The 27,928-nt window shown below is 56.9% G+C and overlaps 1 protein-coding gene across 1 annotated transcript in view; it reads left to right on the top strand.

Moving 5' to 3' along the window:
* Positions 1–1,423: 1,423 nt before the first annotated feature.
* abca2 (ATP binding cassette subfamily A member 2) overlaps positions 1,424–27,928 on the top strand; it is a 45,234-nt gene continuing 18,729 nt past the window's right edge. The window contains exons 1-22 of the mRNA XM_088940470.1: positions 1,424–1,819; positions 9,770–9,863; positions 12,621–12,732; positions 12,962–13,125; positions 14,716–14,837; positions 15,235–15,339; positions 16,033–16,215; positions 16,315–16,536; positions 16,687–17,021; positions 17,224–17,383; positions 17,781–17,909; positions 20,521–20,688; positions 21,347–21,443; positions 22,095–22,268; positions 22,762–22,864; positions 23,080–23,194; positions 23,593–23,783; positions 24,054–24,204; positions 24,315–24,519; positions 24,672–24,830; positions 25,017–25,197; positions 25,655–25,867. Of these exons, the coding sequence (XP_088796596.1) occupies positions 1,754–1,819; positions 9,770–9,863; positions 12,621–12,732; positions 12,962–13,125; positions 14,716–14,837; positions 15,235–15,339; positions 16,033–16,215; positions 16,315–16,536; positions 16,687–17,021; positions 17,224–17,383; positions 17,781–17,909; positions 20,521–20,688; positions 21,347–21,443; positions 22,095–22,268; positions 22,762–22,864; positions 23,080–23,194; positions 23,593–23,783; positions 24,054–24,204; positions 24,315–24,519; positions 24,672–24,830; positions 25,017–25,197; positions 25,655–25,867 (3,449 nt within the window). The 5' untranslated portion in view covers positions 1,424–1,753. The remainder of the gene's footprint in view (positions 1,820–9,769; positions 9,864–12,620; positions 12,733–12,961; positions 13,126–14,715; positions 14,838–15,234; positions 15,340–16,032; positions 16,216–16,314; positions 16,537–16,686; positions 17,022–17,223; positions 17,384–17,780; positions 17,910–20,520; positions 20,689–21,346; positions 21,444–22,094; positions 22,269–22,761; positions 22,865–23,079; positions 23,195–23,592; positions 23,784–24,053; positions 24,205–24,314; positions 24,520–24,671; positions 24,831–25,016; positions 25,198–25,654; positions 25,868–27,928) is intronic.

Raw genomic sequence — 27,928 nt, 5'->3', positions numbered from 1 at the left:
TTACAACAGGAGCTACAGTCCCAGTGCAGTAGAACAGTCCTGTTACAATAGTTCGGATGCAGCTTCTGTTTACAGGCAGAGAGAGCCTCCTGCTGGCAGCGCCAGGGAGCCACAGTGGAATTCTCTCAGAGCCAAGCCCTCACATACACCAGTACACATTCACACAGGCACACTCGCACATAATCATTTGCAGTGCACAAACACGGACCAGCATAGAAACATCCCAATCCCTCACTGACGTCTCTTCAAAATCCCCCTGGCTTAGAGCTGGGAAAAGCTCTCGGAATTTGCACTGATAAACACATTGACATCTGGGTCTGAAACCTTTCCTGTATTATTCAATGTCTGGAGAGTTTATTAGAGATTTGATTACATGGTAGATACTATTTTGGTAAAAAAACATACAGATAAGCTCTCACAGCTAGTCCACATCCCTGCCCACCAGCTGTGTTTGTTTTGAGAACAACGTATTTAATTTGCAAACACACAGAAATACAGCATATGTGTTCTGGAGAGGTCAGAAACAGAAATGGGTGCACATGTGTGTGTGAGTGCACGTTTGTGTGTCTATGTGTTTGTGAGTGTGTATGTCTGTCTGTGTGTGTGATTGAATGTGTCTGCGTCTGTTTGTGTATATTTGTGTGTCTGATTGTGCTTGTCTGGGTGTGTGTGTCTGTGTGTATGATGATGTGTGTCTGTGTGTGTGTGTGATTGTTGGTCTGTGTGTGCAGGATACCGAAACCGTTTCGAATCCTGAATGATTGTTTTTACTGTTATTGTGTGAAAGGTCAAGTTAAAAGCATTCTGGGAGTGTGTTTCCTCTCCCACAGTGACGGTTCCACCCATGGCCAGCTGTCACTGGGATAGGGGATACCTTTGGACTGGGAATTAACGATCTTCATGCCACAAACCGGGAGTGGCACCATTGTACAAGGGCGCTTAAGGAGGAGGAAGAACGGAGCTTCACTGAGCCTACCAGGTGTGAGGAAGAAATAGCTCAGGAGAAGAGAACATCCCAGTTTCGTTCAGATTCAAAAATAACTCGGAAATATAATGGCCTCTATTTCTGTAATGCTTTTCATCCCAAAGAATCCTAAAGCATTTTACATACAGGATGGGACCCACTTCACCCTCCACTGAAGTACAGGGGCAGGGGACCCCTGGCGTCCGGGTGCCTGTCGGAGCCATCATCGCCCCGCATCCTAGCCCCTGCCTTAACCGCGCCGCGGTTCCTCATCCCGCACAGAAGCGGTGATATTGCGTGGGCTGTTTTCTTTTTTAACCCTCGGTAACAACAACAACAACAACAACAAGGCGCGGGAGGGGGGGGGGTCTTAGCGGTAAAAGGCTGCCCCGTCTCCGCCAGCTCAATAGCTCAGCCCCCGGCGCCTCCCCTCTCGCAGCACAGGGCGGATTGTAATGAGCTCCTGCGGCATCACAGCGCGTCTCCGCTCGCCGCGGCCACAGCTCGCACCCTGAGCGCAGCCGACAGGCAGCGGCGATTTCGAGGGTCCTGCTTGGGTTGGGGTTTGCAAGCCGCCTTCGCGTCCTTTGCCATCATCATCATCATCATCATCGTCGTCGTCTTCGTCGTTGTTGCTGCTGCTGTCGCTGTCCCACCCCACACGACGTCTTTTCCGCTGGCCTTGATGGCGAATGCGTGCAGGCAAGCCGGGGAGGAGACGCCGCTCCGGCTGACTGAAATCACCGTGTGAGGCGTCCAGCTCGGGGGGGGGGCAAGACGGCGGAAGCCATGGGGTTCCTGCACCAGCTGCACCTCCTGCTCTGGAAGAACGTCTCCCTGAAGCGGAGGGGGCCGGTAAGTGGAGTTAAATTAATATCGGTATCTTTTTTCATCTCCCCCCCCCACTGGCTTCACACGGTGTTATTCTTATATTCACTTCGCCTCACACCACCGCCAACAAAACCCGACAACAAACTCCTGTCAGGGACTCCGGGGCCTCGACGGGCGAGGTGGAGGAAGCGCCGGACGGCGATGGGGGCGGCGATCCGGGAAGCGGAGCGAGGAAGCCGGCGAGCGCCCCGGCTCCGTCCCGCCGACCGGTCCCCCAGCAGCGGGTGGCGAAACCGGCTTTTCCCCCCGGTGTCTGGACGGGGAAAGGCTGTCATGTCCCCGGTGCCGGTCGCCATTAAATGTTTGTTTATATTGACGCGGTTTTGACATGAACGTTATTTGTCAGCGGCTAGTAAGTGCAGTATAAGGGGGCGTCTCGCCTCTTAATTAAACACTGGAATGACGTTCGGCTAATTGGCACAGCTAGCTTCGGTGAATTCGTGTAGGAAGGGGTGGGTGTTGTACTGCAGAAAGGCAGATGGGCTGAAACTGTTTCAGAGGTTCGGCTACAGTAAACGTCGCTGCCCCCCCCCCTGCGAGGTTTATTGGGGTGACCAGCCGTCCTGATGGCGGTGCGTCGGTTTTCGCTCATGTTTACCACAGAAACACGGAGGAACCACCTGTAGTCGGCAATGCGCCGCAGTATTTAATTATGAAGTGCTAATCTTACACCTCGGTGTCAGCCCGCTGTAGCGCGTCTATTAAAGGGAGATGGGATCCAGTTGTGTTTTTTTTGTGTGTGTGTGTGGTGAAAACACAATATTAGACGTATTTGACGACGAGCTGAGCTACACACGTCGCTGTCTGTGCTGAACGGGGAAGCGACTTTTTTTTTCCCTAGAGAAAACGCGTTTTTCCTGGTTTTGCTCCGTCGTCGTCTCATTTTCTAGTTTTTACTAGCTGCTAGGCGAGCCCCGTTAAAGCGTGTTACAGACGCCGGGAAGGTTCTGGAAGGTATATTTTTTTTGTGCCCGCCCCCATCCCCCGTGAAGTTTGAGGAGCACAGGGTGTCCCTTGGATGTCCAAACCAAAAAAAACGGAGCTTGCGGCCTCTTCCCCGGCGCCGGCCATAAATTGTCCAGTTTTAGCTGTGCTGACAGCCTCCAGAAGGGAGGGTAAGCTATAGGAGTCAGCCTGAGATATATGGACAGCGTGCTGCTGATTAACTGGGCTTGGAAGTGGGAGCTGTGTAGCGCGCCTCTGTCCTTACAGCCCTAGCCGAGCGGAGTATCACACAACGCGCCTCAGACGTCTTCTGGAAGGCCTCTGGTGAGACATTAGCGTCTGTCCAGAAATGGGAGGCACGGGTAGGAGCCGGACCAGGCTGCTGCTCGGTAGAGAGACGTTGGAGAGCTCCGTTTTCACCCTCTGTCTCCTCTTTGTCGGCAGAGGTGTCCGACTCCTGAGGCTTAGCGGTATGAGCCACTCCAGGGCTTACCAGCTGCTGCCTTTATCACAGCCAGTGTGTGTGAAGAGTGGATTGTGCAGTTTGGAGGTACAGGTTAATATTGTACAATGCGCCGGTCGGTCCTCATTTAAGAATGTTGTGTACAGTTCTGGTCGTCATGTCGCACAAGGGTTATGGCTGCTCAGGGATCAGCCGGAAGGAGAGTGGCCGGATATCTTCCCGGGTTTTAAACGAACGCCAGCGGTCGTGTGTCAGCCCTACCCTACGCCGCCAGATGGAGGGAACTGAATCTCTTTCGTCTTGAGCGTAGAAGGCGACGATGGGCTCACGGGTGACAGCTACAAGGGCAGCGCGTTCAAAACTGGCTACGGGGGAGGCACGTCTTTACGCAAAGGGTGGCGGGGGCCTGGAGCGCGCGCGCGCGTGCGCGCGCGCACACAGGGCTGCTTTCAGGAAGCGGCTGGAGGAGGCTCCTGGGATCAGTGAGGCAGAGCCGGGCTGCGAGGCGCCGGCCGTGGCGGGGCTGGGGAGGGGGGCTGGGGCAGTGCTACCCTGCGGACTGACCTACTTCTTCGCCCCAGCGGCGGGCAGCGGAAGGCTGTGCGTGAGGCAGGCCGCGCGACGACGCTGAGGGGGTATCTGTGGAGACTGGGGGGGCTTGAAGGAAGAGCAGAGAGGGAGACTTTGCCAGTGGCCCCCCGAGAGGCTCCTGTTGTGTTGTCTGGGGCGAAGAAGTGGCGTCTGGTCGCCAGCGGTGGTGCGGGCCCCATCCCGGCCGGCGCTCGGGTTCGGCTCTGGCCCATCGGCGCGGAGGGGAGGGGAGGTGGGGGGGCGTTATGGACGCGTTGCGTTTGTGGGAGCCTGCGCTCCTCCCCGGTGGACTGGTCAGCGGGGCACAGGGGCGGACGCGCTGGACAGCCACCGGGTTTTAAATGGGCAATCCAGCACGAACGGTGCAGGTTTGACAAAGAAACACGGTTCTGATGGGGCTGTGTTGTACACATGTTGGGTCAAATCATTGGAAAAGGGGCGACCCTTCCTGTACCCCAACCTTTATACCTTGGGCTCCTACAGCCCTATGCCCTATATCCTCGACCCCTTATCTGTATCCCTGTATCATCCGTTCTGCTCACACCAGTGCCACATCCCCTCTAGTCCCTCTGCCTGCCCGCTGCACCCCCCGTACCCGGGCTCTGCCAGCCCGTGACGTCACGCTCTGCACCCTGCCCTGTTCGCCCGGTCCCTGTGCTGTAGGATCAGACAGTCCTTCCTCCCAGAGTGCAGCTGCGCCAGCGCTGGCGGTGCCGGTCCAGCCTGCCTGAGCACAGAGAGGGACAGGCGAGGTGCTCAGGGCTCAGACTCCACAGCCATTTCTCCCTGCCAATCTGCGCGTGTGTCTGACGGCAGCCAGCACTGCCTCTCTCCCAGTGCCTCAGCTCTAACCACTGTCCCACACTGCCTCCCTCACCCTGTCCCAGTGCCTCAGCTCTAATCACTGTCCCACACTGCCTCCCTCACCCTGTCCCAGTGTCTCAGCTCTAACCACTGTCCCACACTGCCTCCCTCACCCTGTCCCAGTGTCTCAGCTCTGACCACTGTCCCACACAGCCTCCCTCTCTCTCCCAGTGCCTCAGCTCTAACCACTGTCTGTCTTGCCCTCTGATGAAAATGTCTCTTTAGGAGCAGATTAATGAAGTCTGTCTTCCTTCAGCACAAGCTAATTCTGTCCTCATTTTTGAACCATCTAATGAAATATTTACCACTTTAATAAATATGAATTATGAATGCATCCAACATTTTCATTTTTATGTTTTTAAAAAATCACACGTGTTGGTTTCAGTTTAGCCTGCACGTGCTAATTAAGTGCAAAGCAGAGCTGTTCCTATAATCGGATGCCAGTACACATCTGTGTGTGGAGGAGTCAGATGGGCAGTCGTATCGGCACACGCGTGTACATGCGGAGGAGTCAGATAGTGTATCGGCACATGTGTGTGCGCATGCAGGGGAATCAGATGGACATTGTAGCAGCTCATGCGTGTGCGTGCAGAGGAATCAGATGGGCAGTGTAGCAGCACACGCGTGTGCATGCGGAGCAGTCAGATGAACAGTGTAGCAGCACACGCGTGTGTGGAGGAGAGATGGGCAGAGAGTGCTCCACAGGTTCTGCTGTTGATATCGCTAATGCCAGTAGAGATGTTGGAGTGTTGCAAGCCTCTGGGACTCTCCTTAATTAATCATTAATAGGCTGCTTGATTAAATGGTACAGTAGATTGTACAGCTGGCAGGTTGCAGGGTTTCACAATACAATGCAATACAGTCTTATCCTGTGCCTTTAGGGTCTAGCCTGAAGGCCCCTTAGAGGAGAGAAAGTGCCAGCTCCCGGAATCCGTCTTTTACTGGGGATTAGACAAGGATGCAGATCCTCTGGGAGTGGGGCTGGCGTTGCCCAAGCCGGAGTTCTAGTAGCTCACAACGACAGGATAGCTGTGTTACCTGACGTGCTGTGGGAGGTGATGTTGCAGCCCGTGGCCTCCGGTGAAAAACGAGCCTCCCTCTGAGCCGTGAGTGAGAGCGCGGGGGTGACGTCAGGGGTTTCTGGGACTGGTGACTCACGCCTGCCCGCAGTGCTGGCCTGGCTGTGAGCGGGCTGCAGCTGGGAGGGCAGTGTGGGACCCGGTGCCGGTTCTCTTCATTTCAGATCCGAGATTCCATTATTCTCTTCGTTTAAGATTCCATTATGGACCGTGTCTCGTGCGCGTAAAACAAATCACTTAGTCAGTTTATGAAGAAGTGGGTGTCATGGTGCTGCAGTGCTCAGCATTGCTGCCTTACAGCTCTGGGGCCCTGGGTTCAATTCTGGACCGGAGGTGGAGGCGGAGACTATCTACCCTTCCTGTGCAGTACATTTGGGAAACAACTGCTAATTTCAATCATTCTGAGTTCAGGAAATAAAATACATCCAGCCCTAGGGATCTCCAGCAGTTGCTCTTAAGGGCCACAGTCTCGTTTTCCAGGTCCCTTTAAGACATCTCCAACTTAAAACTTTTGGAGATGGGCTGAACCGGATTGGCTCTGTATATGCTGTACCTTTTTCAAAAGTTGTTAGTCGATATTAGGAAAAGTGAGCAATGAGTGGAGCTTGTTTGCTGGCGAGCAGCACAATGATGTGAGGATGAAAGATGTTGTTGACTTCAACCACCTGGTTGATGATATTAAGGGACACAGGAAACCTGCTGGGCTGTGGTCCGCCAAGGCTGGTAAGACACCAGTCTGATTCCCACTGCACAGCAGTCTGATCCACTCCAGGCTTTACCGGCTGCAGAACTGTGGGATATCAGCCAGCATGATCCACGGTGTTGGATTTTTCACACCTCTTAAGCTGCCATCAGTAGGTCTGAATGGAAAAGCATGCAGGTTTGGGATGGAATTAACATGTATAAGTAGGGTTGTGCACTACGGTTTCTGGTGCACCTCCGTGATTGTGCGTTGCACTGGATCCTGCTGTGCTATGATATCCCCAGAGTGGCTTAGCCAGCAGGTCAGTGGGGGTCTGATTGTACCCCTGGCTCCTCTGTGTCCGATCAGGTACAAGTACAGTGGCTCTCTGCACTGCGGCCTGGGCTGTGGTTCTCCGCGCACACCTGGGCACACGCACGCACGCACACAAACGCACACGCTCCATCCTCTCAGCCTGTTCGACGTGGCACTTTCTCGCAACCGGCTCCTTAATTATTTAGGCGGCGTGAGGATGTGAGGATCAGGTATCGGAGCAGCCGATTGTGCCGCAGGCTGGAGTGGCTCTGGGGTTCTCATTCCGCTTCCTTCGCCCTGCTGCTCCGCTCGGCTCGCCCCCTCACGAGAGTAACCCCGCCCTCCTCCCGTCCGCACAACAGCTCGGGAAAAAATTCCCGAGCCTCGGGCGCAGAAGTGGAGAGCTCAGCTGTTTCTTTTGCCGCGATTTGCTGAGTTCACAAACAATCCTGTGACTTTCTTTTTTTTAACGAAAAGAATGGGAAACGGAGAAAGACGGGGACACAGCTGGGGAGGGATGGGAGAGGGAGGCTGGGAGGAGGAGGAGGAAAGTTGAGACAGGATCGCGCTTGGTCCAGGCCAGAGAGAGAATCTGTGGAAGGGCGGCTCACAGGGAAAACTGGTTTCTTTGCTGTGTGTTTTTGCATTAAAAAGATGATGGCGTTAATCCGTTCGGTCCTCCCCCATGTCTGTGACTCCATGGCAGCAGGGCCTGTCTGGCCAGGTGACCTCTGCTCTTCAAACTTCACTTCTCGATCAAGGTGACAGGCTGCCTCCTGGGTTCGGTCCTAAATACACTTCCTCATAACTTCCAGTTTTGGTAATAATGGTTCATTGCATTTGTATAGTAAAGTTTATCAGCTGACGTGCTGCCCCCAGCTGGGGGACACACAGCGGCCCCCCTGCACCGCAGATCCGGGGTAGGGGAGAGAAACTGCGGACGCAGGTGGACAGAGGGGGACCTGTGGGGGAGCCGGACTGTCCAGCCCTGAGTGGACGTCAGTCTGGACTCAGGTTCTGGATACAGGACTGGTGCAGCTTTGCCGGTCTGCAAGTGGACTCAGTGCCCCAGTGTCCCAGGTCAGGGTGCAGCCCCAGCGCTCTGACAGCGTCCAGCAGGTCTCCACACCGAGTGCTGGGGCACAGGGGGCTGATGGAGCTGCTGTGCCAGAGCCTCCCTCAGCTGGCACAGGGGGGCAGAGGTCGCTGGCGCAGTGCCTCAGGGTGCCCTTTCCTGCTGCGGCCTTGAGAGCAGGGTGTGCCCGAGCCTGCAGAGCACAGAGCACGTCAGGCGAGGTGAGTTAACAGGATGCACACATTTCACCTGCGCATGCACACACACACACCGCACACACACACGCTACACCGCACCCACACGCTGTGCCATCTGTCCATGCGGATGTGCTTTTGTGATAACAAGGCCATCTTTTGCGAACCGATCCAGTTTGAGAGAGAGATGACCTCAAACGCTCAAATCTGGTTAGTCCTCTTCCGTCTGCCTGGCAGTGCCGGGGGGGAGAGGGGAGACTCGCTGATGTAAGTGAGGCAGTCGTTGGAGATAATTGTATTTGCTTCCTGCTGCAGTAAAGGCCCAGTTCTGCTTTTGTTATATCAATAGCCAGGTTTCAGGTATCTCAGTGTGGAGAGAGAGAGAGAGGAGGGACAGAGGGACAAGAGAAGGAAGGGAATTTAGAGGAAATTAATCTCTTTAGAAAAAGGATCCCCTTGTAGGAACTTCATCTCTTTAGTATTGAGCTAATGGGATTCACAGCTCAAAGTATCTCCTTAGTCTTCATTTCAAAGAATCCCCTTACTCTTGAGCACAGCCTACAGGGAGATGTACAGGGAGCCATTGTACAGCTTACAGCGAGCCCACAAAGTCAGAATCTGAGAAGACATTGGCCATGTTTGCCCGAAGGAACGTGCCGCGTGCCTGGTAGGCTTCACCCAGCCGTGTGTCGATTCTCCAGGATCCTTTAAGAAACGGCTGGGAGAGACTGTGGGATTAAGGTGACAGATGGATCTCCGCTCTTTTGTAACCTTCCTTGTGTTCTTCAGTACCAAAGGAAAGCGGGCGGTGGGGTTTGACTGATCTGATCATGTGTGCCTCCAGCTCCCCCTCCAAGGACTCTGGTGTTTGGGACCGTGGAGAGAAAGGGGCTCTTGTCGTTCTGCCCGATTTTCGATTTTTTTTTGCGTTCTGCGTGTTTTAGACATAACCCCAGTGTTTACAGCCCTGGCTGCTCATAACTGTGCCTTTGTCCTGGGCTCCGGGCCCCTTTGTGCTTTGTGTCAGGGCCGGTTAAAGGGCTGCTTGTCTGTCCTGAGCTCCGCCCAGAGAAAGGGGAAAGGTGTGCTGCCCCTCTGTCTTCCCCTGGGGGGGGCCGGGGACCGGCTCGGGGGCGCAGAGAGATCCCAGAGCCCTTGGCGACCTCTTCCAGGGGGGCCCGGCCTGTGGCGGCTGCCCATCGTCAAGCATGACCGGTCAGTGACCTGGGTGTGTGTGTGTGTGTGTGTGTGTGTGTGTGTGTGTGTGTGGTCCGTCTTGCAGAAAGGAGAACAGAATCCTGCAACCAGTGTCAAACCCCTATTCAGGCAGCACTGCTCAGGCTCGCTTTAAAAGTCTTAAAATCGACTTCATTTAAAGGAATGCTTGGATTTTGTTCTGCGTTAACCCTGGACTTGCCTGAGTGAAAATGTTTTTTTTCATTATTTTTATACACTTAAACCCGGTACGAGTGAGGGGGTGGACAGTTTGAATCCCAAACGCTTGCCGCCCATCAGCGTTGACTTCCAAAGCCTTACCTCCCGGGGCGCAGTTTGCATCGCGCTGAAGGTGCTAAACGATATGGACACCAAGGAGGTGCGACAGAGATCCAGCTGGTGCTCGTGTGACGTGAGGACAGGCTGAGGTGGGACTCGCTGGGTCCGTGTGTCGCGGCCTGCTGTGACCCTGTCCGTCTGTCTGCCTGCAGTGGGTCCTGGCCTTCGAGATCTTCATCCCCCTGGTGCTCTTCTTCATCCTCCTGGGGCTCCGGCAGAAGAAGCCCACCATCCCCGTGAAGGAAGGTAAGGGAAGGAGGCCGAGGAGGGGCTCGTGTAGGGGCAGGAGAGGCGGAGAGGGGCGCGGAGCTCCGGATAATCGGAGAGGAGGAGAGGAGAGACTGTGACTTTGGCGTACTGGGCTAGTAATACCCTCTCGATGTGACTCCATGCACCCTGCCTTATCACACTTCCTTTTCTACCTGGGGAGGGTCCAGGGGCTCCCCAGAATTAAAAAGGAGAATGTCCCCCCTCAAGATTGGCGCAGTGGTTAGCGTTGCTGCCTAGCAGCTCCAGGCCCTGGGTTCAATTCCGGTCCTTGGCGCTTGTGTGTTCTGCCTTGTGTGGGTTTCCGAAGGCACACTTGTAGATGAACGGGCTTCTGGGAACAGTGGCCAGGCTGGTTGGTGTGAGTGTGTGGCCCTCTGAGGAACTGGCGTCCCGTCCAGGGCGTACCCTGCCTTGTGCCCATTGCTTGCTGGGATAGGCTCCTGCTACACCCCCCCCCCCCCCACCCCCCAAGTCTAGTGCAGGTGCTGTGGGCCTGAACTCAGCTCTGATTTTACTGCTTTCAAATTAAGCAGCGTTTTGTTCTGTGTTTAAACTGGGGGAGGGTCTATATCGAGAGGTACTTCTTGAAAAGCGGAGTCCCCTGTCCCTGTTCTTTGTGAAAAGACGAGCTGCACCCAAACACCCCAACCCCCACACACCTCTGCCCCCCGAGCAGGCAGGTCCCGCTGTGAGGCAGCGCACGTCGGCCAGGTGCTCTGTGGGCAGTTGAAAAATGTCCTTTTCTGACCATCTGGACGTCGGCGGCCACAGACGGAGAACGATTTTCACGTGGGATGTGTGTGTATGTTCCGCCCAGACAAGTGAAGCCTTTCAATGTTGTTTTTTCTGTCATTACTATTGATTTATCTGTTTGCTTATTTGTCTTTTTTTTCTCCTTTTCCTTCTCATTTTTTTGTGCTCCCTTTCCCTTTAATTTTTTTTTAAATGTCGACGCTAAAAAACAAAATGTTCTGTTTTTTCCGGTCCTCTGGTTTCTGTCTCTCTGCTCGGTGCTTGTCCCTCCTGCATGCCATCCAGTCTGTAAGTCTCCGCTGATATCTTTTCATTAGCTTCGTTCTGCGCGCGATTTCTTTTCTCTTTCTTTTCTAACGTGGGTGGACCTTTTCCGAGTGCATCAGAATGGCAGTGGAAGTTGGGGTGCAAGTGCCTGGCTGGGTTACCCGCCCCCCCGTCTCCTCTCCCTCGCTCCGTGTGCCCATCTCTCTCTCTCTCTCCCTTCCTCCTGTCCGTCAGCAGGCCGGTGAAGTTTTAACGAGCTTTGAAATCTGCTGGCTCATCTCGTTCGTCTAATTTGGCTAACGCTGCGGGCCGCCGCAGACAGCAGGGCTGAGGGTATTAAACATGCAGGCACTCTAAGGGCTGGGAAGGTGATGCTCACGCTGTAGAAAAGAGTCCATTTGAAGACAGGCAGAAGCATCACTCGCGTGCTCACTGGGGCGAGAGAACATCCCAGGCTGCAGGGGGCGCTGTGGCGGGGAGCCTTTGGCAGCCCTTCTCCCTGCACTGGCTGGGGGGCGGCAAGGGGAACCCAGCCATGAAAAAAGTCACCTGGCTGCCCATTTGATCACACCTGTTGTAGCGCCCCTTGGTGGTAGAGTCTATGAACTGCAGCAGCAACAGCAGCCCCACCTGACTCCCGTCTGCAAGCCCTGCCCCGTCTGTCCCTCTCTCCTCTGCTCCTAACGGCATCCCACTGACTGGGTCTGGTTCGCTGATCTGCTGGGTTCTGGGCCTTTCGGTGGCTGATCTACTGATACTCATTCTAACACTTTGAATAACTTTGCAGCTGGTTATCTTTGGTGTTGGACCCGGGGGGACACAGATGTCAGAGACGCATGTTCCAAGAACGGATATGACTCCCGCTGCACGGCTGTTTCATCCAGTCCGGGTTTTCTGAACTACCGGGGCTCTTGTGCGGAATCCTGCACCCGGTGTGGGAAATTTAGAGTGCACTACCTTGTTTAGGTTTAGAATCTAAACGTTGCGAGACAAACACAGAAAGCTCAAGTACTCAGTAAGGCTGCTCTTCTCGGTTGTCGGCACAAATCAGTACGTGAATTTGCAACCAGTAAAACCTGAAATGGGTTGTGCTGCTGTGCATCTGGGGTCTTATCATGTTCCCTCTGCATTAACATGGAAAAAGATTATAGCTGTTCCAAATTATGAAGACATTGGTGCAGTTTCGCTGAAATAACCAGGAGAGAATCTTCCAGACCTGTGGTTGCACATGGAGGATGCACCTGTTGACAGTCTTGATTTCAGCACGATTGTCCGCATGAGTCTATCATCTTCCATTAAGAAACTAGAGTTAAACGTCTTACAGTTGGAGCCACAGTCCAAGATGCGGTATCTGACCTCGGTCTGCTCTTCCCAGAACTGCTCCCGAGATGTCAAGATAGAAAGTAGGGAAAATCTGGATCCGAGATGATACCCGTGTCCTCCTGGGTCCTCCCACCTTTGCTCCGATTTAACGACCTCTGATCTGTGATGGCTCTCTCTCCTCCCTCTTCTCTTTCTCTCGTTCCCTCAATCTCTCCCTCTTTGGGTCCGGGTCTGTTTCTCTCCCCTTCTTGGCCCCTGGATACTCTTTCTGTCCCTCTCCCTCTTTCTCTCCTGTCTTTCCCTCCTCCTTCCTGTCTCTACCTCCTTCTCCTCTCACTCCTCCTCCTTCTCTCTCTCTCCTTCCCTCTCTCTCTCCCTCTCTCCTTCCAGCGTTCTACTCCGCTGCCCCTCTGACCTCGGCCGGGATCATTCCCATCATGCAGTCCCTGTGTCCGGACGGCCAGCGGGACGAGTTCGGCTTCCTGCAGTACAAGAACTCCACGTGAGTGTGCCCCCGTGTCTCTCCGAGCTGCTCCCGGCGGGCCGGGCCGGGCCCGTCTCAGAACCGCGTAAATCGGAAGATCCCAGAAGACAAACCCGGAGCTGAATTCCGGCACGCGGAGTTTGAACGGGAATGGCTGCAGTCCGGAGCTGCGGCGCATCCGAAACCCGTCTCGCCCCCCTGCGCCTCACCCTTTGCCCCCCCCCCCCCCCCCCTCTCGGTCCTGCAGGGTCACCCAGCTCCTGGAGCGGATCAGCGAGGTGGTGGAGCAGAACCACCTTTTCGACCCGGACCGGCCCGGACTGGAGGAGGAGCTGGAGTCCCTGCGCCACCACCTGGAGAGCCTGAGCTCTGCGCCCAGCGGCATGGAGAGCGGCTTCAACACCAGCCGGGGTGAGTGCGGGGCGCCTGGCCGGACTCCGATCCGGCTGTCTGATCCGTTTCGCCTTTTATCATCCACACGGCTGAGGAACCACCTGTGCTGCAGAAGCAGAAGGAGAGAATGTAGCTTGTGTTTAATCTCATTTTAATGCCATATCGGGCTGCAGGGGATGCAAATATATTCCAGCTTAAGCACCAGGCTCAAAATAGCCAGAGTGGGATGAGGTGCAGACTTAATGGGAAACATCTGCAAACACCAGTGGAGGCTGATCAGCTACCTTTACACAAAAGCCCATATAGCGCCCTCTGGTGGGTTCTGGTCTCGTCTAGTGGGAGCTGTTTTGTTTGTGGTTCTGTCTGCGCTTGTGGTTTCCGGAAGCAGCCTGTGCAGGAAACAGGTGCCTGCGCAAATCGTGGGAATAGGAGCGCCCTTCCTGTCTTCACAGTGCCAGAGATCTGCACCCACCGCACTGAATCAGGGGCGCAGCTCTTCTGCTGCTGTGCTGAATCAGGGGCGCAGCTCTTCTGCTGCTGTGCTGAATCAGGGGTGCAGCTCTCCTGCTGCTGTGCTGAATCAGGGGTGCAGCTCTCCTGCTGCTGCGCTGAATCAGGGGTGCAGCTCTCCTGCTGCTGCACTGCAATGAATCAGGGGCGCCTCTGTTCTCCCGCTGCTCTGTGTGTGCACTTGGTCCTTGCTGTGATCTCCTACTTTATGCCTCGTGCTGTGCCACGCCTCTCCCCTCCTTCAGCTCGGCGCCTCGGGTTCGACAATCTTGACCACAGCAACACAACACCCAGGCGACACAACCACACAGACCCAGCTTTCCTCGAGCACTCACACACTGAAGTGAGTCGACCTCCTCATATAGATGTGGCTTTCGCTGTGATTTCCTGCCTGATGCCTCTCCCCCCCCCCCCCCACTCTTCGTTCCGCCTGTAGGGGGCGCTGTCACTGGGCAGCGCAGGGATGTATCCCCCCGGGCGGGGAGTGTGCTTTTCTGGGTGTTGCGGCCGGCTCCAAATTCGGTTGCTCGCTCGCGCGCGTGCCAGTATTGCGTGCGCCAGCAGGGCACGGGGCAGGAGATCTGCTGCCTCAGCCAGGGCGGCGCTCCAGGTGGCCTGGAAAAGACCGGCCTCAGCAGAACAGGCCCGTCAGAGCCGTGCCACCGCTGCGCACCTGCCCCTGCGACGGAGTGCGCCAGCTGTCCGAAGCGCTGACACCGAGAATCCGTGGCGGGGGGGTGATCCAGTGAAGGCCGAGTTCTCCTTTTGGGAAACTGCAAAACGTTTTACGCCACTTTGCGGTATCAATGCGGTCATTTCAAGAATGCGTTTTCTGTTTCCGCGCCGACTCTCTCCTCTCTTTCTGATTCTTGTCGTCTCTCGGCCTAGTCAGACACTGTGTGTTGTCTTTTTAGGTCCTGGTAGCACTCCAGTTTGTGTTGTGTGTGGGTGTGTGTGTGTGTGCGCGGGAGGCAGAGTTGTGCGTCTCGCGTTGCAATGTGGTTGACTCTGGGTTGGGGCGCTTTGGCGGTGCTGTCCTGAGGCTGGCTGGCGTCCGCGTTTCCCCTGACTCCCTCCTCTCCTCCCTCCCTGTGCCAGGGTTCACGCTGGGCAGCGTGCTCCGGGACCAGGCCGTGTTCCAGCAGTTCCTGGTGCGGAATCTCTCCCTGTCCAACGACACGGCGGCCCTCCTGCTCTCCTCGCCCATCAACCTCAAGGAGGTTGGTCTCTCCCCCCTCCCCTCCACCTCTCTAACCCCAGCCTAGCCCTCTCTCTTCAGATCTTGCTTGACGTGACCGGTGAATTACGGTGTTGCCACATCGTTAAGCGTTTTCAGACATCCAGGATGAGGGCTTTATTATTTGGGAGGCTCCCTCTGTGACTCTCGGGCTGTGACAGGAGGTCACACGCCGGGCTGCAGCTCTGTGGAGTTTCCTCCCCCAGTGGGATTGGAAACCGTTCAGAACCTGGCAGCTCTGGGAACGTCTGGGATTAATGTGTCGTTTTGGGGAGCGTTTCTCTAATCTCTCCTCGGTGCAGGAGTGCAGTCTGACCTTCGCCTTTGCCCCTGCGGTCCATCCATCCATCTGACTGGTCTGCCTCTCTCCCTCCCTGCAGGTGTACAGCCTGATCTTCGGCTCCTACCCAGGAGGCCGGGCGGCCCGGACGGACAGGGCTTCGTGGGAAGGGTACAGTCCTGGAGAGAAGGTCCTGCACCTGGAGGTTTGAATGCTGCACTGTTGCCCGCAGAACTGCCCTATTGCCCCTCTAAACCCAGCCTTTGCTCATTGAGTTGCCCTTTTCCCTCAGAACTGTACCTTTGCCTGTGAAATTATACTGTATAAAGGCGCCGTCGTTCGGATGGGACGTTAAACCGAGGTCCTGACTCTCTGTGGTCGTTAAAAATCCCAGGGCGTTTCTCGAAAAGAGTAGGGGTGTAACCCCGGTGTCCTGGCCAAATTTCCCCCCGGTCTTTACCAGTCATGGCCTCCTAATAATCCCCATCTCTGAACTGGCTCCATCACTCTGCTCCTCCCCACTGAGAGCTGGTGTGTGGGCAGCGGACTGGCGCGTCTTCCAAGTAGGGCTGCACACTGGTGGTGGTAGTGGGATTCCCATTTACCTGTACGGCACTTTGAGTGAAGTGTCCAGAAAGGCGCTATATAAGTGTAAGCAATTATTATTACCACCTTAAGAACAGCTTTATAGCTGCCTACCTGCCCTTAGAACTGGCCTGTGTGTAATCCAGCCTGCCCTGTTGCCCCTCGAATTGCCTTGCTGCCCTCAGCTCTGCTCGGCTCTGTTACTCCTGGAAGGACCGGGTCGCCCTCGGTCCTCCCCTGAGCTGAGCTCTGGCTTGTTGACGTCTTTGCGCACCGGGATTGTGAGGTCTAAGTGTCTCCCCCCCCCTGTCAGGAGCACCTCCTGGGCGGCTGGCGCGGCGGCGCGGAGAGCGGCCTGATCCACAAGGCGCTGCGAGACCCGGCGCGGGCGGCTGGCCGGCAGGCTCTGCTCCGGCTGCTGTCCCAGGCCCTGGGCCTGGCGGGGGCGGGGGCAAGAGGTCAGGGCTACGACCCCCAGGGCTTCAGAGAGATTGAGGTCAGCTGCCCCCCCCACCCCAACACCCCGCCCGTCCCGTTGCCGCGGTGCCGTGCGGCCCCCGCGTAACGCCAGCGCTGCGGCCGTTCTCGTTCCCAGAACGTCCTGCTGACGGGGGCGATGCTGGAGCTGCTGACCTGCGGGGAGGGCGGGGACAGCGAGCTGCGCCGCATCCTGCTGGTCCCCGAGAGGCAGCAGGCGCGGGTGCAGGCCTATCGGAGCGCGGTGTGCGGCGGGGGGGCGGGGCAGCGCGAGCAGCGCTTCCAGGAGATGGGCCAGGAGCTCAGAGAGCAGATCGACACGCAGACCGTCATCGACAAGGTGCGGGCGCCGCGCCGCGCGTCTGCGCGCGCCGGGGTCTGTGTCCACGACACGGGCCCCTGACATCGCTCCTCCCCCTCCTTATTTTCTTCCTGCCTCTTCTTTTCCTGCTCTCCCCCGTTCCTCTCATCTGTCCTCTCTCCCTCGCAGCTGAAGCTGGGGCAGGGGAACAGCTCAGGCGCGCAGTCGCACCTGGGCGCCCTCCTGCAGGACCTGGCGGACGTCGAGCGGCTCCTGAGGGACGTCGACCTGCTGTCGGCCCTCGCCAAGCTGCTCCCGAAGGGCGCCTGCGCCGGGCACCAGCCCCCCCCGGCGGCCAACGGCACGGCCTGGGGCGGCAACGGCACCGCGGCCTGGCCCAACGCCACCGATGCTCCCAGCGAGGAGGGGGCCGCGGGCGTGGGCGGGGAGAGCCCCCCCTCCCAGTTCTCCGCCTTCGTGCAGCTGTGGGCCGGACTGCAGCCCATCCTGTGCGGGAACAACAGGTGCGGTGAGCTGCACGCAGGAGGGCGGTGTCGCCCCCTGCTGGATACTGGTGATGTCAGCGCCCTGCTGCTGCTCGTTTGTGTGGGTAGCCAGCTGCAGTGTCTTTGAATAAGTCAGAGAACTTCATAAGTACGCCCAGTGCTCTGTGAAAATTGTGTGTGTAAGATTGTGTGACCCGGGGTGCTGTGTTGTTGTGGTCAGGATCATCGAACCCGAGGCGTTGAAGCAGGGCAATATGAGCTCACTGGGCTTCACGAGCAAGGAGCAGAGGAACCTGGGGTTGCTGGTGCACCTCATGACTACAAATCCCAAGATCCTTTACTCCCCTGTGGGGTCAGAGGTGGACAAGGTCATCCAGAAGGTGGGTCGAGCGCTTTATGGATGCTGGGCGGTTTACTTGGGGTTGCACACATTGCGCAGAAGGGGAAGTATTAGTTAATGCAGAACAAGGAATGTCTTGTCTTCAGGCTGATGAACAGTTAATCCAGTAAATTGGTCAGTTTTATCCCTTGCTGGCTTCCTCCGGCATATCTCGCAGTTAGACCTGCAACAGGACAGTGGTACAGTACATGGGGTACAGTACAGTACATGGACTCGACTTTTCAATAATTTGTCTACTACAGTATGTCCTAAATTTTAAGAGGTATTGTTGGTACATAACTTTTTTTTTCTATATGGAGCTAGGAAAAGCAGATTTGAATTGTGTAGCAGACTGAAGTTAAGTAAGTCTCACCCTGTCTCTCTGCTGATCCCCACAGGCCAACGAGACATTTGCGTTTGTGGGGAACGTGACTCACTACGCCCGCGTCTGGCTCAACATCTCCGCAGAGCTGCGCACCTTCCTGGAGGAGGGGAAACTGCAGAACCGCATCGCCTGGCTGCAGCAGGTCAGACTGGGCCAGGCTGGACCGGGTTCGAACTAGATGGGGCAGGACTGATTGGGGTTGAGGTGGGCCAGACTGGGTCGGGCTGGACTGGGCACGAACTCGAGCTAGATGGGGCAGGACTGATTGGGGTTGAGGTGGGCTGGACTGGGCACGAACTCGAGCTAGACGGGGCAGGACTGATTGGGGTTGAGGTGGGCCAGACTGGGTCGGGCTGGACTGGGCACGAACTCGAGCTAGATGGGGCAGGACTGATTGGGGTTGAGGTGGGCTGGACTGGGCACGAACTCGAGCTAGACGGGGCAGGACTGATTGGGGTTGAGGTGGGCCAGACTGGGTCGGGCTGGACTGGGCACGAACTCGAGCTAGATGGGGCAGGACTGATTGGGGTTGAGGTGGGCTGGACTGGGCACGAACTCGAGCTAGACGGGGCAGGACTGATTGGGGTTGAGGTGGGCCAGACTGGGTCGGGCTGGACTGGGCACGAACTCGAGCTAGACGGGGCAGGACTGATTGGGGTTGAGGTGGGCCAGACTGGGTCGGGCTGGACTGGGCACGAACTCGAGCTAGATGGGGCAGGACTGATTGGGGTTGAGGTGGGCTGGACTGGGCACGAACTCGAGCTAGACGGGGCAGGACTGATTGGGGTTGAGGTGGGCCAGACTGGGTCGGGCTGGACTGGGCACGAACTCGAGCTAGACGGGGCAGGACTGATTGGGGTTGAGGTGGGCCAGACTGGGTCGGGCTGGACTGGGCACGAACTCGAGCTAGATGGGGCAGGACTGATTGGGGTTGAGGTGGGCTGGACTGGGCACGAACTCGAGCTAGACGGGGCAGGACTGATTGGGGTTGAGGTGGGCCAGACTGGGTCGGGCTGGACTGGGCACGAACTCGAGCTAGATGGGGCAGGACTGATTGGGGTTGAGGTGGGCTGGACTGGGCACGAACTCGAGCTAGACGGGGCAGGACTGATTGGGGTTGAGGTGGGCCAGACTGGGTCGGGCTGGACTGGGCACGAACTCGAGCTAGATGGGGCAGGACTGATTGGGGTTGAGGTGGGCTGGACTGGGCACGAACTCGAGCTAGACGGGGCAGGACTGATTGGGGTTGAGGTGGGCCAGACTGGGTCGGGCTAGACTGGGCACGAACTCGAGCTAGACGGGGCAGGACTGATTGGGGTTGAGGTGGGCCAGACTGGGTCGGGCTGGACTGGGCACGAACTCGAGCTAGACGGGGCAGGACTGATTGGGGTTGAGGTGGGCCAGACTGGGTCGGGCTAGACTGGGCACGAACTCGAGCTAGACGGGGCAGGACTGATTGGGGTTGAGGTGGGCCAGACTGGGTCGGGCTGGACTGGGCACGAACTCGAGCTAGACGGGGCAGGACTGATTGGGGTTGAGGTGGGCCAGACTGGGTCGGGCTGGACTGGGCACGAACTCGAGCTAGATGGGGCAGGACTGATTGGGGTTGAGGTGGGCTGGACTGGGCACGAACTCGAGCTAGACGGGGCAGGACTGATTGGGGTTGAGGTGGGCCAGACTGGGTCGGGCTGGACTGGGCACGAACTCGAGCTAGACGGGGCAGGACTGATTGGGGTTGAGGTGGGCCAGACTGGGTCGGGCTGGACTGGGCACGAACTCGAGCTAGACGGGGCAGGACTGATTGGGGTTGAGGTGGGCCGGACTGGTTCAGGCTAGGCTAGCTCGAGCTGGACAAATCCGAAATGGATCGGAACCGTATATGAAGAGCACTGACTGGCACTGGCCCTGCCATACGGCGCTGGATTGCACAGCACTGCCCTGGTTTGAGCGGGGAGCTACGTCGGCGTGCGTTTAGGCTGCAAATAAACAAGTGAAGGTTAGTTCCGCGCTGAAAGAAGGACGAAGAAACGCAGATTCAAACGCTGGTGGGAGGGAGAGAGAGGAGGGGGGCGGGGATATAAAGCGCAGAACAGAGGACAGAGCCGGAGACAAACGGAGATCTGGGGGAGAGGTGTGAGAAGCTGAGATCTGCCAGCAAACGGGGAGGTTTGCAGTAGAATTTTTTTTTCAAACTTCTTCAGCGATGAAAAGATTTTTTAAACGGCACGCGTCCAGAACAGCAAAATAAACGTTTGCCTTCATCTTTCGTTTTTGTTACATTATCTTTTTACATGTAAAAAAACTCTTTACACCATGCCGGCAGACACGGGGGGGTATACAAGGAAAATACAATTGTTTAATAAACACAGCAAACAACAACAGAAATATTACTGTACATTCTCTCATACAGCGAAATCGGGTCTCAGTGGGGAGATGAACTGATTCCATGTTTCCCAGTATTTGCTAAACCTCTCTGCCTGTAACCCGAGAGAAACAATTATCTTTTCCATTCTCTAGATTTCCTTCACAACATGAACCCATTGCTCATGTGTTGGAGTGCAGCAGAATTTTGATAAAAAGCCTCTCCATTCATTTACGGGTCAGCTTTTCACACTTTTGTCCTGTTCCTTTTCCTGCAGTTCAGCGTGGGAAAACCCTTCACCTGTTCCAGGACTGTGCTGTCCTGTCGCGCTCCTTTGCAGTGACGCACCCCTCACCTGACCCTTGACTCTCGCCCCCTGGTGTTCCCACAGTTCGCCTCCGACCTCCGCAGGCATCCCGAGCTGCTGAACGCGTCGGACAGCGAGATCCTGCGCAGCCTGGCGGATGGGAACTTCACCCTGCCGGACACGCGCACCCTGCTGGAGCAGCTGGACACCATCGACAACGCGGCCTGTGGCTGGACCAGCTTCATGTCCAAGGTCAGCGTGACGCCGCCTGACCACAGCCCCGAGCTGGGCGAGCAGGGACAGCGCCCTGTCTCTTTCTTTCCCCTGTTCGTCTCTTCATACCAGGCTCTCTCAGTGCATACCTCTCTCCCTCTCTGCCTGCTCAGGTCTGTCTTCCTCTCTGTGTCCCTGTCTGTCCGAGCTGTCTCTCTCTCTGCCTGCTCAGGTCTGTCTTCCTCTCTGTGTCCCTGTCTGTCCGAGCTGTCTCTCTCTCTGCCTGCTCAGGTCTGTCTTCCTCTCTGTGTCCCTGTCTGTCTGAGCTGTCTCTCCCTCCTCCTCTCTGTGTCCCTGTCTGTCTGAGCTGTCTCTCTCTCTCTGCCTGCTCAAGTCTGTCTTCCTCTCTGTGTCCCTGTCTGTCTGAGCTGTCTCTCCCTCCTCCTCTCTGTGTCCCTGTCTGTCTGAGCTGTCTCTTTCTCTCTCTCCCCCTCTCTGCCTGCTCCTGTCCTTCCAGTCGTTCCTGGTGTGCCCTGTTTCCGCTCTGTGTCTGCCTGTCAGATTCAAACTCAAGAGAGCTTCATTGGCAGGAAAGATTCATTAAAGTGTTGCCAGAGCAGAAACAGTTCACAGAATGACGCTGACAGTAAAAACATATTGCAGGATGTTTTACGGCTATTGTATCTGTCTATGCCAGGTGAGTGTGGATATCTTCAAGGGCTTCCCCGACGAGGAGAGCATCGTTAACTACACTCTGAACCAGGCCTACCAGGACAACGTGACCGTCTTCGCCAGTGAGTAACTCAGCGCTCCGCCCAGACACTGTGGGCCCCCCGAGACCCCCATCCTTTGACAGATAAATCGTGTGGACTCGTCTGCTGGTGACATTTTTGATGGTTCTTTTTAACATAGATTTTGCTTTATTATGTCCTCCCGATTCCTGGAAGCGCCAGCTGTGTGGTTTTCACACCTCGGCTCGCTGCTTCAAACCCTGTGTCCGCACACGGGGGAGAGCGAGGCAGCGGGGGCAGATTCCTTCGCCCCCCCCCCACCACCTCTGAGTGACTTGTCTCTTCGCACATCATGGGCTACACGGACAGCCCCCGGACAGGGGGATCATGGGAGGAGGCTTGTCGCTCGCTGATAGCATCACGAGCCTCAGATCACCTGGTTGGCCAGAGGGGGTGCTGTGTCACCGAGACACAGCCAATTGTGTGCTGTTGTTTGGGGCACGCTGGGCTAGTGGCATGACCCAGACTCAAACCCATGTTCGTAGGGCTCAGCCTGCCTTCAGCTGAGGCACTCAGGAGGCCCTTATTGCAGTTTTTTGCTGTTAAGTGGTATCCATCAGACTCTCATGCTGCCGGGCCACTGTCTTCTCAGTGCTGATTCCTCTTCTGCTGTTTCTGTCTTGCCCCCCTGCTCTCCCTGTACCTCCTCTCCAGGCGTGATATTCCAGACCAACAAGGACGGCTCCCTGCCCCCCCACGTCCTCTACAAGATCCGGCAGAATTCCAGCTTCACGGAGAAAACCAACGAGATCCGCCGGGCGTACTGGAGGCCAGGGCCCAACACCGGGGGGCGCTACTACTTCCTCTACGGCTTTGTCTGGATCCAGGGTACAGCCGTGGCTTGTAACTGTGTTTGCACAGTGTTTTCTTATCAGCATTTAGTGCAGCTAATGACAACACTGTAGCTGTTGATCCAGTATGTGCAGCAGCCTGTGACAGGCAAGTTTCTAAATCTATTGCGCTTGATAAAAGGTACTTTGCTCAAGACAAAAGCAGAATATAAAAAAGCTTGCAGGTCAAAAACTTTAGGGGAATCGGGTTTCCAACTGATCTGCTTAATAAACTGTAAACTATATTGTTGTTAACAAAAATGGAAGCTTCTCGCACGCGGAGAAGTCTGACTGCAGGTCAGGATACTGCCTGGTCCTTTTCCTACACTTCCTTGACATTTATTCCACCACTGGAAGGAATACAGCGCTGTGTGCTGTGCAGTATATAAAGCTGGTAATGACGCACCCTGTAGTGGGAGTTGCTGCAGTGAGTAACAGCAGGGGGTGCTGGGGTCAAGCTGGCCGCTGACGCAGCGCTGTGTGTTGTCCAGACATGATGGAGCGCGCCATCATCAACACCTTTGTGGGGCACGATGTCGTGGAGCCGGGGAACTACGTCCAGATGTTCCCCTACCCTTGCTACACCAGAGACGAGTAAGTGCCAGACCCCTCTCGCCTCCTCTCTCGCCCGTCCCTCAACGTCAGGACATGAGAAAGGTGACGGACAAAGAGCCTGTCTGGCCCATCTGGTCATCGTAGCCAATTGATCCCAGAATCTCGTCCATCTGTTTCCCCTGAAAGAAGTCGCACGGCTGAAGAAGTCCTCTCCTCTCTCCTCTCTCCTCTCTCCTCTCTCCTCTCCTGCCTAGTTTCCTGTTCGTGATCGAGCACATGATGCCCCTGTGCATGGTCATCTCCTGGGTCTACTCGGTCGCCATGATGATCCAGCACATCGTGGCCGAGAAGGAGCACCGCCTCAAAGAGGTCAGTCAGTCTGTGCCACGGTCTGCCTGTCCACAGGTCAGTCGGCCGGTCGGCCGGTCGGCCGGTCGGCCGGTCGGCCGGTCGGCCGGTCGGCCGGTCGGTCCGTCCTTCCACAGTTCGGTCTGTTCGTCCACGGTCTTCCTGTTTCTCTTCCTGTCTGCCCACCTGGGTCTATTGGTCAGCAGTCCATCTCTTCATCCTCCCACAAGTCAGCGTGTCTGTCCTTGCTCTGTCTCTCTCTCTACCTGTCTGCCTGTCTGTCTGACCAGTACATCCACAGGTTGGTCGATCTGTGAGTCCACAGTCCCCTCTGTCCATCCTCGTGTGTGAGACGCCTTATGAGTATGTCCAAATTCGGAGTCCCTGCCGTACCAACTCTCTCTCTCTGTGCCCCGCAGGTGATGAAGATGATGGGTCTGAACAATGCGGTGCACTGGGTGGCCTGGTTCATCACCGGCTTCGTGCAGCTGTCCATCTCCGTCACCGCGCTCACCGCCATCCTCAAATACGGCAAAGTGCTGCTGCACAGCGACCCCTTCATCATCTGGCTCTTCCTCACCGTCTACGCCATTGCCACCATCATGTTCTGGTACTGACTGCCCGCTGGCCTCGCCCTCTGTCTGCTGGGAGCTCCCTGCCAGGATCTCTGCTGTCCTGCCCTGTTAATGACTCTTGGTCAAGCAGGAGGATCTGTCTGTGTGTCCTCCCCCAGCAGGGCTGGGACTGTGTGTGTGTGTTTCTGTCTGTCTGTCCTCCCCCATCAGGGCTGTGCGTGTGTCTCTGGGAGTGTTTATGGTAACTAACTGGTTCCAATATCTTCCACCCTCCCTGTCCCTCGGTGCCCTGCCCCCTCTGGCAGTTTCCTGGTGTCGGTGATCTACTCCAAGGCCAAGCTGGCGTCGGCCTGCGGCGGGATCATCTACTTCCTCAGCTACGTGCCCTACATGTACGTGGCCATCCGCGAGGAAGTGGCGCACGACAAGATCACCGCCTTCGAGAAGTGCATTGCGGTACGGCGCGGTCCAGCTCTCGGCGCGTCTCTCTGTCTCTCCTGCCTGTCCTTGGGATTTCCTCCGCTAAATCCCTTTCCCTTCCTCCCTCCCTCCCTTCCTCTCCCCAGTCCCTCATGTCCACCACAGCGTTCGGCTTGGGCTCGAAGTACTTCGCCCTCTACGAGGTGGCGGGAGTGGGCATCCAGTGGCGCACTTTGAACCAGTCCCCAGTAGAGGGCGACGACTTCAACCTGCTGCTGTCCATGGTGATGCTGATCATCGACGCCGCTGTCTACGGCGTGCTCACCTGGTACATTGAGGCCGTGCATCCTGGTGAGAGGCGCCGGACGCTGTTGGGAATCTCACGTGGATATAGTGGGGAATATACACACCGGGAAATGTGGGAATGCACTGCTGAAGCAATTCTGAAAAACAATGCCAATTGTACATCATTTCGCTTAGTCTCCCCTCTCTCCATCTCGCAGGGATGTACGGTTTGCCCCGCCCCTGGTACTTCCCCCTGCAGAAATCCTATTGGCTGGGCAGTGGGCGTGTGGAGGCGTGGGAGTGGCCTTGGGGGGGCGGGGCCAGGCTCAGTGTCATGGAGGAGGACCAGGCCTGCGCCATGGAGCATCGCCGATCTGGTACCTACTGCTTAATCACCGCTAGCATGCTCGATGCTCACTTTTAAGTCCCTAGAATGTGCAGTCTAGTGCGGAAGTAGCTGTGCTGGTCAGGTGCAGGGGCTAGTCCACATCAGATGAATCCAGAGTGGCAGTCCGATCTTGTGCCGTCTCCCCTGAGCGCCCCTGCCTGTGTCTGTGTTCCAGAGGAGACCCGGGGCATCGAGGAGGAGCCCAGCCACCTGCCGCTGGTGGTCTGCATCGACAAGCTGACCAAGGTCTACAAGACGGGCAGCAAGCTGGCGCTGAACAAGCTCAGCCTGAACCTGCACGAGAACCAGGTCGTCTCCTTCCTGGGGCACAACGGGGCCGGCAAGACCACCACCATGTGAGCCGGTGCCACCCGTCTGGGGGTCTGGCCCCTGTCTGTGTCTCACTCTGCTTGTCCGGCACTAGGCCAGCTCTTTCATCCTCTCGCTCTGTCCCCGCTGTCTGTGTGTTCCCCTGTTGGTCAGTCTGTCTGTGGTCACTCTGTCCCCTCAGTCTGTGTGCTGTCCTGTTGGTCAGTCTGTCTGTGGTCACTCTGTCTCCTCAGTCTGTATGTTCTCCTGTTGGTCAGTCTGTCTGTGGTCACTCTGTCCCTTCTGTCCACCTGTTGTCCTGTTGCCTTTGTCACTTGTTGGTGCTTTTGACTGTTTTGACCCTACTGGGCTCACTTATAGTTTTAAGAGAAAGAGCATGAGGTCTGATATTCTGTGAGTGTGGCAGCATGCTGGACTGAAATGGTGAGATTGCAGCTCCTTCTTAAGCTGAGTCAATACCTGACACTCTGTCTGTGTCTGCAGGTCTATCCTGACAGGCCTGTTCCCCCCCACCTCGGGCTCGGCCACGATCTACGGCCATGACATCCGCACGGAGATGGAGCGCATCCGACAGAACCTGGGGATGTGTCCGCAGCACAACGTGCTGTTCGACAAGCTGAGCGTGGAGGAGCACCTGTGGTTCTACTCCCGGCTCAAGGGCATGGCCGAGGACGACATCCGCAAGGAGATGGACAAGTATGCCGTTCCGCGGATCGGCGCGCCATCACATGCCGGAGCCAGACACAACACGCTGTGCACGCCAGACCCCAACCTCATTCCTCACCCCACAGCCCTGCTCTCTGTACTGCACCCCAACCTCATTCCTCACCCCACAGCCCTGCTCTCTGTACTGCACCCCAACCTCATTCCTCACCCCACAGCCCTGCTCTCTGTACGGCACCCCAACCTCATTCGTCACCCCACAGCCCTGCTCTCTGTACTGCACCCCAACCTCATTCCTCACCCCACAGCCCTGCTCTCTGTACGGCACCCCCAACCTCATTCCTCACCCCACAGCCCTGCTCTCTGTACGGCACCCCCAACCTCATTCCTCACCCCACAGCCCTGCTCTCTGTACGGCACCCCCAACCTCATTCCTCACCCCACAGCCCTGCTCTCTGTACGGCACCCCAACCTCATTCCTCACCCCACAGCCCTGCTCTCTGTACGGCACCCCCAACCTCATTCCTCACCCCACAGCCCTGCTCTCTGTACGGCACCCCCAACCTCATTCCTCACCCCACAGCCCTGCTCTCTGTACTGCACCCCAACCTCATTCCTCACCCCACAGCCCTGCTCTCTGTACGGCACCCCCAACCTCATTCCTCACCCCACAGCCCTGCTCTCTGTACGGCACCCCCAACCTCATTCCTCACCCCACAGCCCTGCTCTCTGTACGGCACCCCCAACCTCATTCCTCACCCCACAGCCCTGCTCTCTGTACGGCACCCCCAACCTCATTCCTCACCCCACAGCCCTGTTCTCTGTACGGCACCCCCAACCTCATTCCTCACCCCACAGCCCTGCTCTCTGTACGGCACCCCAACCTCATTCCTCACCCCACAGCCCTGCTCTCTGTACTGCACCCCCAACCTCATTCCTCACCCCACAGCCCTGCTCTCTGTACGGCACCCCCAACCTCATTCCTCACCCCACAGCCCTGCTCTCTGTACGGCACCCCAACCTCATTCCTCACCCCACAGCCCTGCTCTCTGTACGGCACCCCAACCTCATTCCTCACCCCACAGCCCTGCTCTCTGTACGGCACCCCCAACCTCATTCCTCACCCCACAGCCCTGCTCTCTGTACGGCACCCCCAACCTCATTCCTCACCCCACAGCCCTGCTCTCTGTACGGCACCCCCAACCTCATTCCTCACCCCACAGCCCTGCTCTCTGTACGGCACCCCCAACCTCATTCCTCACCCCACAGCCCTGTTCTCTGTACTGCACCCCAACCTCATTCCTCACCCCACAGCCCTGCTCTCTGTACAGCACCCCCAACCTCATTCCTCACCCCACAGCCCTGCTCTCTGTACGGCACCCCCAACCTCATTCCTCACCCCACAGCCCTGTTCTCTGTACGGCACCCCCAACCTCATTCCTCACCCCACAGCCCTGCTCTCTGTACGGCACCCCAACCTCATTCCTCACCCCACAGCCCTGCTCTCTGTACGGCACCCCAACCTCATTCCTCACCCCACAGCCCTGCTCTCTGTACGGCACCCCCAACCTCATTCCTCACCCCACAGCCCTGCTCTCTGTACGGCACCCCCAACCTCATTCCTCACCCCACAGCCCTGCTCTCTGTACGGCACCCCCAACCTCATTCCTCACCCCACAGCCCTGCTCTCTGTACTGCACCCCAACCTCATTCCTCACCCCACAGCCCTGCTCTCTGTACTGCACCCCAACCTCATTCCTCACCCCACAGCCCTGTTCTCTGTACGGCACCCCCAACCTCATTCCTCACCCCACAGCCCTGTTCTCTGTACGGCACCCCAACCTCATTCCTCACCCCACAGCCCTGCTCTCTGTACGGCACCCCCAACCTCATTCCTCACCCCACAGCCCTGCTCTCTGTACGGCACCCCCAACCTCATTCCTCACCCCACAGCCCTGCTCTCTGTACGGCACCCCAACCTCATTCCTCACCCCACAGCCCTGTTCTCTGTACGGCACCCCCAACCTCATTCCTCACCCCACAGCCCTGTTCTCTGTACGGCACCCCCAACCTCATTCCTCACCCCACAGCCCT

Source organism: Atractosteus spatula, chromosome 23 (genome assembly GCF_055471065.1).
Source record: "Atractosteus spatula isolate fAtrSpa1 chromosome 23, fAtrSpa1.hap1, whole genome shotgun sequence".
In the NCBI taxonomy this organism is placed as follows: domain Eukaryota; kingdom Metazoa; phylum Chordata; class Actinopteri; order Semionotiformes; family Lepisosteidae; genus Atractosteus; species Atractosteus spatula.
This window is presented reverse-complemented; position numbering and strand designations above follow the sequence as displayed.